Raw genomic sequence first — 17000 nt, 5'->3', positions numbered from 1 at the left:
TAGGCACATAGATAAACAGTGTTTGGGACATGGGAGTGTACCGCTTATAATTTGTTAAATTGCTCTGAGATAAAAAGAAAAAGAGTTCTATAAAGAACTGAAGGTTTTCATTTAATTGGGATATCCCAGATCAGATTTTTTTTTTTATTAAGTTGCCTCCCAGAAAGCTCTCAAGTGGAACCTGTTGATTTGGTTTCTTAAATCAACTTCATCCAAGAAATACACTTTATCGTTTATATACTACACATGTCAAACATCACACAACACATCAATTAGACATTAGTATTTTAAGTGGTGGAAGAGCTTCACAAACATCATAATTAATAATTCTTACAACAACGCTGAATGGCAAGCCACTATCATTTATCTCCACTTTGAAAATGGAGACAAAAAAGAGTCATTCAATAAATTCATACCAATTTATTTATTTATTAAGAGATTTCTATGCAGGCTTTCAGCAAAACAAAATGTTTTCATAAGTATCATTAAACTGGTTTAACTCATCAGCCTCCATAAGCCTGACAAAAAGGTGAGCTTTTACCCGGTTTCTAAAATAATATAAAGTTGGGGTGAGACTCACTTCAATGGGGAGGCCACTCCACAGATGTGAAGCACACCAGACTTACCAGAGGACCTTGCGGAGGCCTGCTATACTATTTACAGCTGCAATCTTAGGGACAATTTACATATTACTGCACACACACACACACACACACACACACACACGAACAGCAGGGAGAGATGAACCTGCAGCATAATGAACTGCCCTTAAATCTTCAAATGAAAGACAGTATACAAATTTTACCAACAAATATATGGTTCCTAAGAGCAAGTAGCAAAACACACAAAGGATAGTGATGTTTGACAATCCCTTACCACGTGCACTGCCAATTTTGAGGCTGGTGGTGGCAAGGGGGTGCCGAGTTCTGCAAGATTCACACATGTGAGTCCAAACATCAGACCAAGTGGGGTGTTGGCTTCCACACAGGAGCAGCAGGATTTACATGCCCTGAGCAACTGAAATAGATGCCCTGCAGGCAAACAGTTTCAAATTTGCCCTGGTCATATCCTGCTCCTACTGTAATAGCTTAGGAATATGAAGCAGTGATCACCCACAGAACTAGGCCAGTGTCACTTCCAGAAAATGATGTGGTTTTCTTGAAAAACCTGAAAGAATCCCCTAAACAGATTGAGATCATATTGATCATATATAACTTTTAATTTAGTAAACGGTAAGTGTGGCACGTTAATTTTTCATGTTTGTCTGAGCCAAACAATTTCATTAGGAAAAACAGGCAATAAAGCACCCTTAGCATGCTTTAAAAATTATATACTTGAAAATTATATTTATTGGAAAACTTCCAGTAAATAGCATTTAAGCCATACTAAGGGTGCTTTATTGCTTATTTTCCTGATCAAATGTTTTGGTTCAGAAATTTACAACACTTGTAAATATTTTAAGATAATTCAACAGCATGGACTTCCCTTATATTATTTATATTTAAAGCAGGTGAAATATGGAGTCATTAAAAACCATTTAACATATTAATTTTAGTATAACCAAAATGCTATGCGCTAGGTATTTACTAGATACAGTCATCTGAGGTGGGGGGAGAGGGGGCTAATTACAACTTTGAAACTGCCCTGTATGACAGCAGTTTACCGGGTGCATTTGGCACCTAGTTTTTGACCACTTGCGACCAAGTGAAGATGACGGTGCCAGGATGGGGCCTGAAATCTCTACCACCTGGAGGTGCCTGCCTGGGGATCCCTGGATCTGGACGGTTTTCACACACTAATATCCCAGCCTGTAGAATTCTATCAGTTGTATGTTATCTGCACAACTGGAATGAATTTCTGGAAGCAAACTGCTTTCTGTGCAGCCTAAGCAGGAGCAATCTCCAAAAAAGAGGTGGTTGGAATATATGTGGCAGTGTTAGGAACTCAGATACATCAGCTAGGCACCAAATGACTCCTTAAACCAAGGTTACAGTCGCCAAAATGGAATGCCTAGTTGTCATTTTGGAGCCAGACAGCTCGGAAGTCATATTTTTCAATACAAGCTTTTGGTTCCACTCAGAAATTCGTTCTGATTGTGCAGATAAAATATAACAGATAGAATTCTATAGGGTGCGTTGCTAGTGTGTGAAAGCAGTGGTGCCTGGCGCCTGGGCATCTCTGCTTGGTCGCAAGTGGCAAATAGCCAGGTGCAAAATGTGCCTGTCACCTGGGAAATTTTGAAGGCTGATATGTGGACTGTTCCTGGATAAAGTGACTTTTCTTCTTCAAGCTCTTAACCTGCCTCAAGGTTGTCATCTGAACTACCCAGATCTTTAACTGAGAATCAAGTACAGTCAGTCCATCATTCAAAAAATCATAGAATCATAGAGTTGGAAGAGACCACAAGGGCCATCGAGTCCAACCCCCTGCCAAGCAGGAAACACCATCAGAGCACTCCTGACATATGGTTGTCAAGCCTCTGCTTAAAGACCTCCAAAGTAGGAGACTCCACCACACTCCTTGGCAGCAAATTCCACTGTCAAACAGCTCTTACTGTCAGGAAGTTCTTCCTAAGGTTTAGGTGGAATCTTCTTTCTTGTAGTTTGGATCCATTGCTCCGTGTCCGCTTCTCTGGAGCAGCAGAAAACAACCTTTCTCCCTCCTCTATGTGACATCCTTTTATATATTTGAACATGGCTATCATATCACCCCTTAACCTCCTCTTCTCCAGGCTAAACATGCCCAGCTCCCTTAGCCGTTCCTCATAAGGCATCGTTTCCAGGCCTTTGACCATTTTGGTTGCCCTCCTCTGGACACGTTCCAGTTTGTCAGTGTCCTTCTTGAACTGTGGTGCCCAGAACTGGACACAGTACTCCAGGTGAGGTCTGACCAGAGCAGAATACAGTGGCACTATTACTTCCCTTGATCTAGATGCTATACTCCTATTGATGCAGCCCAGAGAGCTGCATCAAAATAAGAGAGCTGTCTTGCCCAGGCAACTAGAAATTCCATTTTGGTGACTGTAACCTTCATATAAGGAGCCATTCTACAGTGTAGAACGCATCCCTGACTCTGCACCCCTCAGAGTGGAGAGGCCCCCCTGTACACAAGCAGAGACATCATTCCAAAGCAAAGAAAATGACACCATAGAATTCCTTGGCACAGGTCAGAAGCCTCATCGCTGCTCAGGATGGCCAAGAGGTGGATGGGATGTCAGGAGCAACTACTGACTGGGTTATCTTGCAGGGCACCCTGAAAGTTGTTGAGCTTTTTTTGTTTTTTAACAGAAATGCCAAAAAGACTTGATTTCTCATTTTACTTGCTGAAGATCCGGTTGCACCTCTGGTTAAGAACTTAACTCATTCTGGAGGTCCGTTCTTAACCTGAAACTGTTCTTAACCTAAAGCACCACTTTAGCTAATGGGACCTCCTGCTGCTGCCATGCAATTTCTGTTCTCATCCTGAAGCAAAGTTCTTAACCCAAGATACTACTTCCAGGTTAGCGGAATGTGTAACCTGAAGCATCTGTAACCCGAGGTACCACTGTACATAAGCTCTAGAGCTCCTCTATTCAACCAAGTCTCCTGTACATGTAAAGTCACCTCTTTTGAAAAAGTGAAGAAATACAGGCAACTCCCCATTTAGACATGCCAAACCTGGAAATGAATTTTAAAAATGCAAAAATGGCCTTAGAAGAGCCCAGAAGGGTTGTCCCCTGTTGCCATTATTGTTTCTTTTAGTATTAGAGACCCTGGCAAAGAACATAAGATCTGATGAAGAAATAAAAGGTGTAACAGTTGGGTGCAAAGCGTACAAACTGAGAGCATTTGCAGATGACCTTCTAGTAACAGTAGAAAACCCGGTGGTGAGTATACCAAGGGTATTAGATAAAATAATCTGAGTTCGGACAGGTAGCAGGATTCAAGTTAAATAAAAAAAGAAAAAGAAAGCATTGGTGAAAAATATGACAGAACAAAAAAATGAGCTACAACCAGCAACACAACTGATAATAGAAAAAAGGTGCAGTACTTGGGAGTATGGTTAACAGCTAAGAATATAAATATTTTTAAGGATAACTATGTAACAACATAGAAAGAGATAAAGAAAAATATGGATGTCTGGGGAAGGATGAACTTATCACTTTGGGGAAGAATTTCAGTTATGAAAATGAATGTATTGCCAAGAATGTTATTTTTATTTCAAACAATACCCATAGTCAGTAGAGCAGGACACTTCAAACAATAGCAAAAATATGTTTCTAAATTTATCTGGCAGGGGAAGAAACCAAGGATTAAATATAAACTACTAACGGATACCAAAGAAAAAGGTGGCTTCTCTCTGCCAGATTTGAAATTATAGTATGAGGTGTCATGTCTCTGCTGGCTACGGGAATGGATAATCTTAAAAAATACAGATATTTTAGACCTTGGGGGTCATGCTAATAGATTTGGTTGGCATGCATATTTATGGTATGAGAATACCTAAGTGAAAAGGGTTTTTGAATCATTTGGTAAGAAAAGCAATTTATGGTATATGGCGAAAATATAAAAACCTGTTAGAGCAGAAGACACCAAGGTGGCTTTCCCCAGTGGAAGTGATATCCTTCAAGATATTACAGATCTTTGAAAGAATGGTTAATACAACCTTTAAAGGAAGTCTGTAATGAAATATTGGAAGGGAAAAGGGCACCAGAGTCGTGGAAGGAAGCGTACATCACACTTATACTGAAAACAGAGACAGAAAAGACACAGCTCAAGAACTACCGCCCCATATCATTGCTTAATGTGGATTATAATTTTTTTGCAGACATTTTGGCTAAAAGATTAAAAAAGGTGTTAGCAGAAGAAATCCATAAAGACCAAGCGGGCTTTCTCCCGGGCAGACATTTGTCTGACAATACGAGGAATATAATTAATATTTTAGAAAAACTACAAGTGAAGATTAATACTAAAGCAGTTTTGATATTTGTGGATGCAGAGAAAGCCTTTGACAATATTTCTTGGAGTTTTATGAAGAAGAATCTACAGGGAATGGGGGTAGGCCAAGGTTTTGAAAACGGTATAGGTGCAATTTACTCAGAACAAAAGGCAAAATTAATTGTGAACAATGTAGTGACAGAAGAGTTTAAGATTGAGAAAGGGACACGACAAGGTTGCCCAATCTCTCCATTGCTTTTTATATCGGTCCTGGAGGTTTTGGCTAAATATGATTAGAAGGGACCAATTGGTAAAAGGCATACAAGTGGGAGCCAAACAGTACAAATTGAAAGCATTTGCTGACGATTTGGTATTAACTTTACAGGAGCCAGAACCTAGTACCAAAAGAGTATTAGAACTGATCCAAGAATTTGGTCAGGTAGCAGGTTTCAAGTTGAATAAGACGAAAACTAAGGTTTTAGAGAAAAATCTAACTGAGATTGAGATAAGATAAGTTTCAGAAGGAGACAGGATTGACACTGGTTAAGAAAGTGAAATATTTAGGGGTCAACATGACTGCTAAGAATGTGAATTTATTTAAGGATAATTACGAAAAATGTTGGGTTGAAGTGAAAAAGGATTTAGAAATATGGTCAAATTTGAAGTTATCGTTGTTAGGCCGAATTGCTGTGATAAAAATGAATGTATTGCCAAGAATGCTGTTTTTGTTTCAAACATTGTGAATTTTGGATAAAATGAACTGTTTCAAGAAGTGGCAGAGAGATATCTCTAGATTTGTCTGGCAGGGCAAGAAACCTCGAATAAAATTTAAGATATTAACAGATGCTAAAGAAAGAGGTGGATTTGCCCTGCCAGACCTTAAACTTTATTATGAATCAGCCGCATTTTGTTGGCTGAGAGAATGGATGCTTCTTGAAAACACGGATGTGTTGGATTTGGAAGGTTTCAATAACGTATTTGGTTGGCATGCATACCTGTTTAAAAACCATATTGTCAGAAAAGCACTGTATAATGTTTGGATAATGTCAGGGAACTGACATCGGAGCTAGAGGCGGAGGGAAGGCTCCCAAATGATGCTGGAGAAGGACCCAGCAGGGAGAGAGGCAGCCCGTCAGCTGGGGAAGGAAATCAGCGCAACACCAGGGATAAAGGTGGAGTCTCCTTCTTTGGAGGTCTTTAAGCAGAGGCTTGACAACCATATGTCAGGAGTGCTCTGATGGTGTTTCCTGCTTGGCAGGGGGTTGGACTCGATGGCCCTTGTGGTCTCTTCCAACTCTATGATTCTATGAAACGGGGGCAGATGGGGGAATCGGCGAGAGGGCACCAGCACGGGTCCTCCGCTACCCACACCCTCCCTGCGCAGAAGACTTCCGCGCAGGGAGAGTAGGAGGAGACTTGGCGTCAAACAGCTTTTATGCTGGAAAAGGTTTAAGAAACGCCCACTGACAGATTCTGCTAGCGACTGAGGCAGCCACGAAGTGAAGGGCTGTCCAGACAGAAAAGTTTAACAAGGCAACATAGCCAGGAGTGGCGGCAACTTACGCATGAGCAACCCCATACTCATTACAGATAAGATATAAGGACTTGTTAGAAAATAAAACCCCAAGATGGTTGTCACCAATGGAAGCAAAGGCTCAGAAAAAACTCAGTATGGAGGCCAAATGGCCGAAGTATTGGGAAATCTTGGAACAAGAGTGAGACAGACTAAAATTGCAGAGCTTTGAAAAATTAAAAAACAGAGTATGAGATTGGCTCCATTATTATCAAATAATGGAGGCATATAATTTGGACAGAAAATTAGGCTTCCAGGTGGAAAAATCAAAATTGGAAACAGAATTGTTAGACCCTAAAGTTAAGAATTTGTCAAGAATGTGTAACTTGCTTTTGAAATGGAATACTCAAGATGAAACGGTGAAATCTGCTATGATTAAATGGGCACAAGATGTTGGACATAATATTATGATGGCTGACTGGGAACAGTTATGGACCACTGGTATGAAGTTTACGGCATGTAATGCCTTAAAAGAGAATTTAATGAAAATGATTTACAGGTGGTACATAACACCAGTCAAGCTTGCAAAAATTTACCATTTGCCCGATAATAAATGTTGGAAATGTAATGAAACTGAAGGTACATTCTTCCACCTTTGATGGATATGCCCAAAGATTAAGGCATTCTGGGAGATGATCTATAATGAAATGAAAAAGGTATTTAAGTATACCTTTCTGAAGAAACCAGAGGCCTTTCTCCTGGGCATGGTCGGCCAATTGGTGCCAAAGAAGGATAGAACTTTCTTTATGTATGCCACAACAGCAGCAAGAATACTCATCGCAAAGCACTGGAAGACACAAGATTTACCCACTAGCGAAGAATGGCAGATGAAGCTGATGGGCTACATGGAACTGGCGGAAATGACTGGCAGAATCCGAGACCAGGGAGAAGAGTCGGTGGAAGAAGATTGGAAAAAATTTAAAGTATATTTACAGAAATATTGTAAAATTAATGAATGTTAGAAGGATGCTGGAACGAAGTTATATGGTTTTAGCAGAAATGTTATAAAGAATTAAGTAAAAATAGATTGTTAATGGACCAAAGTGGAAAATTTAAGGTTAGGGTGTTTTAAGTTAAATTTCAGAACGAAAATTGAGAAAGATGGAAAGGACTTGCTGAAATAGCTATTTGAACTAGAATACAAAAAAGGTGTGAGGAGGTCGATGAAACAAGTATATGAAAGGTAAAGACATGGAAAGGCTGGATGTGTTTTTAAATGTTTTTGTTCTGTTTTTGTTGTTGTTTTATTGTACAGTGGTGCCTCGCAAGACGAAAAGAATCCGTTCTGTGATTCTCTTCGTCTAGCGGTTTTTTCGTCTTGCGAAGCAAGCCCATTGACGGATTAGCGCTATTAGCGCTATTAGCGGCTTTTAGCGGCTTATCAGCTTATCGGATCAGCTGATAAGTGGCTTAGCGGCTTAGAAAAAGGGGGGGGGAACCAGCAGGAACTCGCAAGACATTGTCGTCTTGCGAAGCAAGCCCATAGGAGATTCGTTTTGCGAAGCACCTCCAAAACGGAAAACTCTTTCGTCTAGCGAGTTTTCTGTCTTGCGGGGCACCACTGTATTGTTTTTTCTGTTTTTTCCTTTTCTTTTTTTTTGATGTATTGTAAGGTATTGTTTTGTTTTGTTTAATTTTCTATTGTTCTTTTTCTCTTTCTGTAATCTGCAAACTCCTAATAAATATCTTTTTTTAAAAAATGGAAGTGATATCCTTGAAAAAGGCTAATGCAAAAAGTGAATGGGCAACCTATAAAGAGTTGCTCATGGAAGTAGAACAACAATTGAAAATGAAAAGTTTTGAGGACATAAGACGGTTAGTAACAGATTGGCTGCAATACCATCCATTAAATGAAGTGTTTAAAATAGATTTCAAAAATGGATTTAGTAAAGAATTTTCAAGGTTTGAAAAAGATTTGTGAAAAACAATGTGAAGTTACTTTCTAAAATGTATAAACTGCTGCTAGAATGGCATACCAAAGACGAAGAAGTTAAATCAGTAATGATACAATGGGCACAAGATATTTGGTACAATATCCAATTTTCATCTTGGGAAAAGTTATGGAGGGAGCATTTAAAATTTACAGCGCGCTGTGCATTGAAGGAGAATTATATGAAAATGATGTATCGTGGTACTTAACACCTGTAAAATTAGCAAAGATGTACAGAAATGATTCAAATGTCTGTTCGAAATGCAAGGAGAAAGAAAGCACATTCTACCACATGCGGTGGACGTGCAAGATAACAACAGCATTGTGGGAAATGATCTGCAATGAGTTGAAAAAAATGTTTAAAATAATGTTTGTGAAAAAACCAGAGGCTTTTTTACTTGGTATTTTAGGTGCACAGATTCTGAAGCAGCAGAAATGACTATTTACGTACTTGACGACAGCAGCGCAGATACTACTGGCCCAGAGTTGGAAGGAAGATAAAAGTCCCGACCAGAGACGAATGGCTGATGAAAATGATGGACTAGGCCGAAATGGCAAAATTGACTGAGAAAATCAGAAACCAGGAAGAACTTTAAGAAGGAATAGGAAAAAACTACAATGTACCTAAGAGAACACTGTAAACAACTAAAAACTTTGGCAGGATTTGAATAATGCTTGTAATGTACAAAAAAACTATAGTATAAATGGATGATTAAAAATATATATAGAGAAAATAAGGGAAACAGTTGGAAAGAAAAGGATTGATAATGCTAACCATGGAAGGGCGGAGGGGAATGCTAAATGATTATGTTGATATTTAATGTTTGAACTTAAATTTGTTTTGTATAACACAATAAAAATATATTTTAAAAAAGAAATAGAAGAGCCCAGAAAGGGCAAAAAGGCATAAAAACAGCGCCTAGCAATCCCACAAGCCTTGGCACTGACTGCTGAGTCTTGTGGGGAGTTGGAGTTTGAGCAAGGAGGTTTGGAGGGAGCGACTGTGGTGTGCTTTGGCAGAGTTTGGCATCTGGTAAGTGCTGCTGGTTTTTCAAGGGGTTTCCAAGGGTTTCCCAATGGGTTTAGAGGGGGTTTTCCCCTCTAATGGTTTTTCCAATGGTGTTTCAAATACACGCAATTTCACTGATGTGTGTGGTGCTCAGAACATAACCCCCATGTAAATGGGGAGTTGCCTATACTTCCTTTCTGGAATGGAAACTTGGAAAGCCAATGACCAGCAAACAAGAAGAAAACCCTGTTTTAAACAGTCAGATCCATAAAAAGGTAAAGGGACCCCTGACCGTTAGGTCTAGTCGCGAACAACTCTGGGGTTGCGGCACTCATCTCGCTTTATTGGCCAAGGAGCCAGAGTCTGTCCACAGAAAGTTTTCTAGGTGGGCAGGAGCAGGGACCAAGCAACGGGAGCTCACCCCGTTGTGGGGATTCGAACCACCAACCTTCTGATCGGCAAACCCTAGGCTCTGTGGTTTAACCCACAGCGCCACCCGCGTCCCAGTCAGATCTATAACCCTGCCAAAATGCTTAGTTACAGTTGTACGTACAAAAGAACACATTACTCAAAGAGCAATCCTACACATGTCTACTCAGAACTAAGTCCAACTGAGGTCAGAGGCACTCACAGGTTAGTAGATCTTAGTTTACCACAAACTATGTACTGTGTGCCCCAGAATGGTAAAGGAAAGATAAGGGGAAATATGTACTTAATACAGTTGGAGAACATAAAACAGTTTGAAAGTGAAACTTTCAGCTGCTATGGAATACTGTAAAGAGTCAGCAGCCACCATAAGCAATGTATTCCTCACGCACTGAGCAGCCTTGCTTTCAAGCTTCATTGGTGCTGATCCCCCATCCCTAAAATGCCACATTGCATAGAACCTTAAGTTTATTTGAGTGAACATGTTGAAATGGAAATACTGGGTGTGAAGCAACACAACTTGTCCTGAATAAAAATATAAATCAGGGAAATAAAAAAAGGAACTTTGCTGCCCGTATATGGACCCTTGCAATTATTAGGCATAACTGCAGGGTGAAGCAAGCAGGGTGGGGTTGGGGGGGAGGTGGAAGATTCTCAAGGGCCTGTAGGAGCTACTTAAAGTGAGACATTTCACTACAAGCTTGTTCAACAGACCAAGAAATAACCATCTTCAGAGCGCTCACTGGGATGCAATCCTATACATACCTGCTAGGAGTAAGTCCTACTGAAATCAGTAAGACTTGCTTTTCAATAAATGTAGATAGGATCAGGCTACACAATTAAATTCCCCACGTAATGCTACTACACATGTTCAGAGATAAACAGTAATACTAAGCATTTTTATGGAGCATTTAGAATATTCAGTGCTTTACATTCCATTATTTCCGTAATCTGTTAAAGCCACCCCTCTAAAAGGTAGGAAAGTAGATGTAGCCCAATATTACAGATGAGACAACGGAGGCTGAAAACTATGGCTTGTCTAAGGCCATCTGGGGAAGCTTTGAATTGGCCACTGCAGAAAAACAGCTCTCAAAAGAGAGAAATTGTGCCATTCCTGAAATAAAACTGTGTACAAACTTGTGGTACATATTCAATCTGTATTCATGACCTTGGTGCAACCCTATCAATGTCCCCTGGGAAATGCATCTCACAACAGAGAAAGGACTACTGTATGTTGAAATTGCTGCTTTGCAATTTGAAGCATATGTATTTCCTCAGAGGGAAACCATCCAAGTTATATGGGACCTATTCCCTAATCAGCCTAGCAACTTATATGCTCACTTAGAAGTAAGTCTCACTGGGCTAAGGAGTTCATTGGATCAGCATCAGTAATTCTGAGAGAAATACATTGCTGGATTAAATAAAAAAGTACAGAGAGTTAAAAGTTTTTGAGATGTGACAATACCTTTTCTGGCTAAATGGAAATGCATATTCAAAAATTTTCAAAAGCAAATTTTGGAATTAGCTCACTGAAACCATGCTTCCTTTTTCATAATCTGAATGAATCCCTTGGCCACTAGACACAGAGCAACCTATTTAATTCTATCAAATGTTCCAGAGAACTTTGAAGGAAGTTTGAAGTTTGTCAGAAAGAAATGCAACTTTGCAGCAGAAATATCAAACAACAAAACAGCCCCCTCTATTTATTTTATTTTCTATCTACACACTGTTTGATTGTAAAAAGCCTAAAAGCCATTTACAAAAAGATAAAAAAATAAAACTGAGAAAAGTTCACAGCCCTATTTCAAAACATTAAAAAGTTAAAATACTAAAACAGATTTAAATTACCTGAACTTTCTAAGCATCTGGGTAGGCTTGGCTACACAAGAAAGCCTTTTAGCAGGTGCTGAAGAGAGTCCAGTGAAGGTGCCTGCTTGATCTCACGAGGCAGGCTGTCCCAAAGTGCAGGCGCTGCCATACTAAACAACTGTATTCTTACAAATGTGCAGCAGTGCCAATTCCATCCATTCTAGGCAACCAATAAGTAAATTAATCAAGTAGCAAATGTATGTAGTAATAGCACCACAGTGCTCAATTGACATTTTAAAAATAAGCTGCTGACAAAGGTTGTTTCACATGCCCACCCTCTCCTCTCCCTTCCCTCCTTTGTATAGTGATCTCAAAATAATTTTGACATTAGCCTTTTGGCTGTCAGAATGTCACTCAGACTTAATCACTGATGTTAGTAAGGCAGCCTATAAAACGTGTTAAGCTCAATATTTATAAAACACAGAGCTCCCCTTCCTTATGGGCTGCACATATACATACCTCTACTCTGAAGCAAGCCTCACTGAGTTGAATGGGGCTTACTTCTGAGTAAATAGGAAAAGGATCACATTGCACAGCCACTCAGAAGTAAGGTTACAATTAACTCTGTATGTACTTGGGAGTAAGTGGGACTTACTATCAAGTAAACATGCTCAGGATTGGAACCTGCCATAAACGGCTTTATACTTTGAAAGGGTGGAGAGCGGCATCTCTTTTTAACTGCAGCAGCTTTAGTGAAGAATTCCAGTTGAAAGTGTGGAGGAACTTCTCCTCTGAATACTACAGAAAGTTCAGGCTGACTTCAGAGATCCCTGTGCAAAGCAACATACCAGCTGTGTAACAAGAGTAAACCCACTCCGGGTTTACAGCCAGAACTCCCCTGCAAATAAACAGAAAACAAGCTTGCTTTCTTCCTCCGTTTCTCCCGACGGATCAGGGTCGACCTCCTTTTTAGACGAAGAAACCCAAGGTTATAGGGAAGGGAGTCTCGCCAAAGGCAGAGGAGGAAGAAAATGAAGAGACCCGGGCGCTTATTTCCGCTCTAGGCGACTCCTTAAAGCGACCAAGGATTAAATACACAATTGCATCTTTAGTTTCGGGGGTTGGAACATACATTATCAGCTCTAAGTAGGTTTTAAAACAGGGTTTTTAAAGCGAGCTTTTACCTTGATACAACACTGGCCAGGACCCTCAGACATGTCTCAGAAGAGGAGGAAATAAAGAGACCAGGAAGTTCTCGTCTTTCTTTTTTTTCTCCCCTTTCCTCTTTCCTTTCCTCTTCCTCCAACCCCCGCAGAAATCCTTTCCCAGCCAACCGCAGGCGTTTTAAGAAGTTCCTCCGATCATCTTTCCAGAAAGACAAATCCACAAGGACTGCAGCCGATCTGCCCGGGGAGATGCGCCCTGCATGGCTCACTTGGGCATTCTGGGTTCTCAGCAGATCCAAAAAGAAGAGGACGGGAATTTGATTTTTCTGATTCTTTAAAAAAGACGTGTTTTGTGCTCCCGCAGAGCTGCAGTCCGCCCCGTCCCCCTCCCGCTCTCTCTGCCCCTGAATGTGGGAATTCTCCCTTTCCTGGAAGAGAGAAACTGAAAGGCAGAACTGCGAGAAGCGGCTCTTCTTCGCTCATTGATCTGGAGAGTTTCTGGGTTGCAAAGTGACGCGAGTTCCCAGCACTGAGCTCGGCCTCTTAAAGGAGCCGGATCCACCAGGAAACGGAGAGAGCGGGGGGGGGGGCTGGCTCGGGTTACAGGGAAATAAATAAAAGGGATCTTGTGAGAGCGGAGGAGGAGGAGGATCGGCAGGCACAAAAACAGCTGGAGGGAGCGGCGAGCTTACATTTCCAGACTGGCATGGAAATGGGAGCAAAATGACAAGAAGGCCACTTTCAGGCGAGGAAACGAGAAAAGAGCGCAAGGAGATGCGCGGGGGTTGGTCTGGTCAGTTTGCGGCTGCGAAGCTAGGATAGCAGGTTACCGGGTGCTGCCGCCGCCGTCCTCCTGCGCACTGAACACGGGGCAAGCCTGCGGAACTCCGGGAGACTGACTTCGGAGACAGGCGCGCAGGATTGCGCAGGCACTGCAAGGGGGGCTGCCTCGCGGCAGGCTGAGGGCGCGATCCTAGCTGCCCGACTGGTAGACAGAGCTCCTACTTGGGAGTAAGCCCCGCTGAGTTCGGCGGAGCCTCTGGGCTACTGGGGGGCGGGGCGGGAAGGGGGCAAGCAGAAATTCCTGCCGAGGAAAATGCGCCCGGGCTCAGCCTGGCGGGGGGGGGGGGGCTTCGCACGATCCGCGTTTCCTTTCAAAGGAAGGAGTCGCGGAGCAGCAGCACCACGTGGTTGGCTTCCAACTCGCCGAGCTGCGGGAAGGTGAGGGAAGCGGCACCAGGGCCTTTTGTCTGGCCTTTGCGCTGTGCTGCCTCTTTAAGAGGATCCGACCAGGAAATGAGCGCTTTGGTTGCACAAACGGAGCGGGGGGGGGGGAGCTGCCTTCCCCCGCCCGGGAGACAAAGGCAAGAAGGGGGTCAGAGGAGCCGAGGGAGGAGGGAAGGAGTCCTGGGGAGGGATCTCTAGGATCTTTATGGCTGCTTGAGGCTCCTGGCAGTTGTGAAACGGTGTTTTCTTAGAATGTGTGTTTTTCCATCTTCTTCAATTTAAAGAAGAAAGGGAAAGGTTAAGACCAATTAAGTTAAGACCAATACTATGTCTTGGAGTCCCATTCAGTTCCGTGGACTTACTCTGTTGCGCGGCGGCCAGGGCTCCCCCATCCCCTTTCCTTGCTTTGTTCTACGGCTCAGAAAGTGCAAACAAGGATTTAAATTTGACACAAGGTAGTAAAACTTTTACATGCAGCATTCCATTGCCTTTTTGGACATAGCTTACTACTATCTTTATACATGGAGGGAAACAATTCACAGACTGGGAAAACAAGTTACTGTATCTAACTTGTTGGCTGCTGTTTGAAAGCTGCTTGTTGTTGTTAAGTCGTTTGGTTCCCTTCGTGACCCCATGGACCAGAGAAGGCCAGGCCCTCCTGTCTTCCACTGCCTCCCTCATGCTGGTAGCTTCGAGAACACTGTCCCACCAGTGGCGTAGCGTGGGTTGTCAGCACCCGGGGCAAGGCAAGTAATTTGCGCCCCCTAACCCGTGGATTTGCGCCCCCTAACCCGTGGATTTGTGTCCCCTAAGCCCCAGATGTTGCACCCGGTGCGGCCGGCCCCCCCTGCACCCCCCACGCTACGCCACTGTGTCCCACCATCTTGTCCTCTGTCGCCCCCTTCTCCTTGTGCCCTCCATCTTTCCCAACATCAGGGTCTTTTCCGGGGAGTCTTCTCTTCTCCTGAGGTGGCCAAAGTACTGGAGCCTCAGCTTCACGATCTGTCCTTCCAGTGAGCATTCAGGGCTGGTTTCCTTCAGAATGGAGAGGTTGGATCTTCTTGCAGTCCATGGGCCTCTCAAGAGTCTCCTCCAGCACCAGAATTCAAAAGCATCAATTCTTCAGCGATCAGCCTTCTTTATGGTCCAGCTCTCACTTCCATACATCACTACTGGGAAAACTATAGCTTTAACTATCTTTGTTGGCAAGGTGATGTCTCTGCTTTTTAAGATGCTGTCTAGGTTTGTCATTGCTTTTCTCCCACAAAGCAGGCATCTTTTAATTTCATAACTTCTGTCACCATCTGCAGTGATCATGGAGCCCAAGAAAGTAAAATCTCTCACTGCCTCCATTTCCTCCCCTTCTATTTGCCAGGAGGTGATTGGCCCTGTGGCCATGAGCTTCGTTTTTTTGATGTTGAGCTTCAGACCATATTTTGCGCTCTCCTCTTCCACCCTCATTAAAAGGTTCTTTAATTGCTCCTCACTTTCTGCCATCAAGGTTGTGTCTTCTGCATATCTGAAGTTGCTGATACTTCTTCTGGCAATCTTAAGCTAGTCCTAAATAAATGCAGGAAAATATTATTCTGTCTAGAAGTCGGGCATGTGTGGAGGGAAAGAAGACCCAAGAAAATATCTGTGAGCTTGAGATCAACACCAGGAAAGGTCCTAGAACAGATAATTTGACAGTCGGTCTGTGAGCACTTTGAAAAAGTATGCTATGACTACTAAGACCCCCTCCAAAAAACGTGCCCAGGACAACGGCCCCCTCTATCCCATTCCACTCTACGCCACTGGACCTGCCAACCAGCAACAAATCCACCCAACAGTTCCCATGTTCAGTCCACATTTTACCAGCTTCCTCGCAACAGTATGGGGGACTTTGTCAAAAGCCTTACTGAAATCAAGATACACTATGTCCACAACATTCTCCTGATCCACCCAGCTTGTTACTCCATCAAAAAAAAAGAAACAGAAATGAGGCTCCCCATGATACTCTTGTGGAGAATCGGGTAAAATGTAGGCTGAATTAGATGACTGTTAGGTGGATTTGTTGCTGGTTGACAAGTGGGGTGCTGCAGGGATCTGTCCTGCGCCCCTTGTTGTCCAATGTCATTCTAAATGACTTGGATAAAGGTGTTGAAGGGATGCTCATCCAATTTGCAGATGACACCAAACTGGGAGATGTAGCCAGTCCCGCAGGAGACAGAATCGAGATTCAAGATTACTCATTCATTCAACCTTTATTGGCATAATTTCAATATTACTTTAACAGATTGGAGAACTGGGCCCAAACTAACAGAATGAATTTCAGTAGGGACAAATGAAAGGTTCCACAGTTAGGCAAGAAGGACTAAATTCACAAAGATAAGATGAAGGACACCTAGCTTACTACTTGTACGTGTGAAAAGGATCTAGGGGTCTTAGTAGGCCATATGCTTAACATGAGTCAGCAGTGTGATGCAGCAGCAAAAAATGCTAACACTATTCTAGGCTGCATCAACAGGAGTATAGTGTTCAGATCAAGGGAAGTAATAGTCCCACTCTATTTTGTCTTGGTCAGACTACATCTGGAGTACTGTGTCCAATTCTGGGCATCACAATTTAAGAAGGATGTTGACAAGCTGGAACATGTGCAGAGGAGGAACATGTGACCAGCATGAGACAGGGTCTGGAAACCAAGTGCTAGGAGGAACGGTTGAGGGAGCTGGGTATGTTTAGCCTGGAAAAGAGGAGATTTGACAGCCATCCTCAAATATCTAAAGGTCTGTTACAAGGAGGATGGAGGAAGCTCTGAAGAACAGGGCTTGAAACAGTGAATTCAGGTTACAAGAAATGATATTCTGACTAAACATCAGAGGTGTGTGTGGGGGTGCGCAGCCTGCACTGAGCGTTCCGGTGGGGGGCGTGTTCCAGGGGGGGTGCTGCCCGCACCAAGCACCGT

The 17000-nt window shown here is 42.6% G+C and overlaps 1 protein-coding gene across 2 annotated transcripts in view; it reads right to left on the bottom strand.

Moving 5' to 3' along the window:
* ETV6 (ETS variant transcription factor 6) overlaps positions 1-13419 on the bottom strand; it is a 159048-nt gene extending 145629 nt beyond the window's left edge. The window contains exon 1 of one of the 2 annotated variants that reach the window (XM_081191044.1): positions 12848-13419. In XM_081191044.1, the coding sequence (XP_081047170.1) occupies positions 12848-12880 (33 nt within the window). In that variant the 5' untranslated portion in view covers positions 12881-13419. The remainder of the gene's footprint in view (positions 1-12847) is intronic. The other variant, XM_081191043.1, reaches the window with a different exon arrangement.
* Between the last annotated feature and the right edge of the window lie 3581 nt (positions 13420-17000).

Source organism: Podarcis bocagei, assembly GCF_964188305.1.
Source record: "Podarcis bocagei genome assembly, chromosome: 4".
NCBI lineage: Eukaryota > Metazoa > Chordata > Lepidosauria > Squamata > Lacertidae > Podarcis > Podarcis bocagei.
Note: the sequence above shows the minus strand (reverse complement) of the source record. Positions and strands in the feature narration are given on the sequence as shown.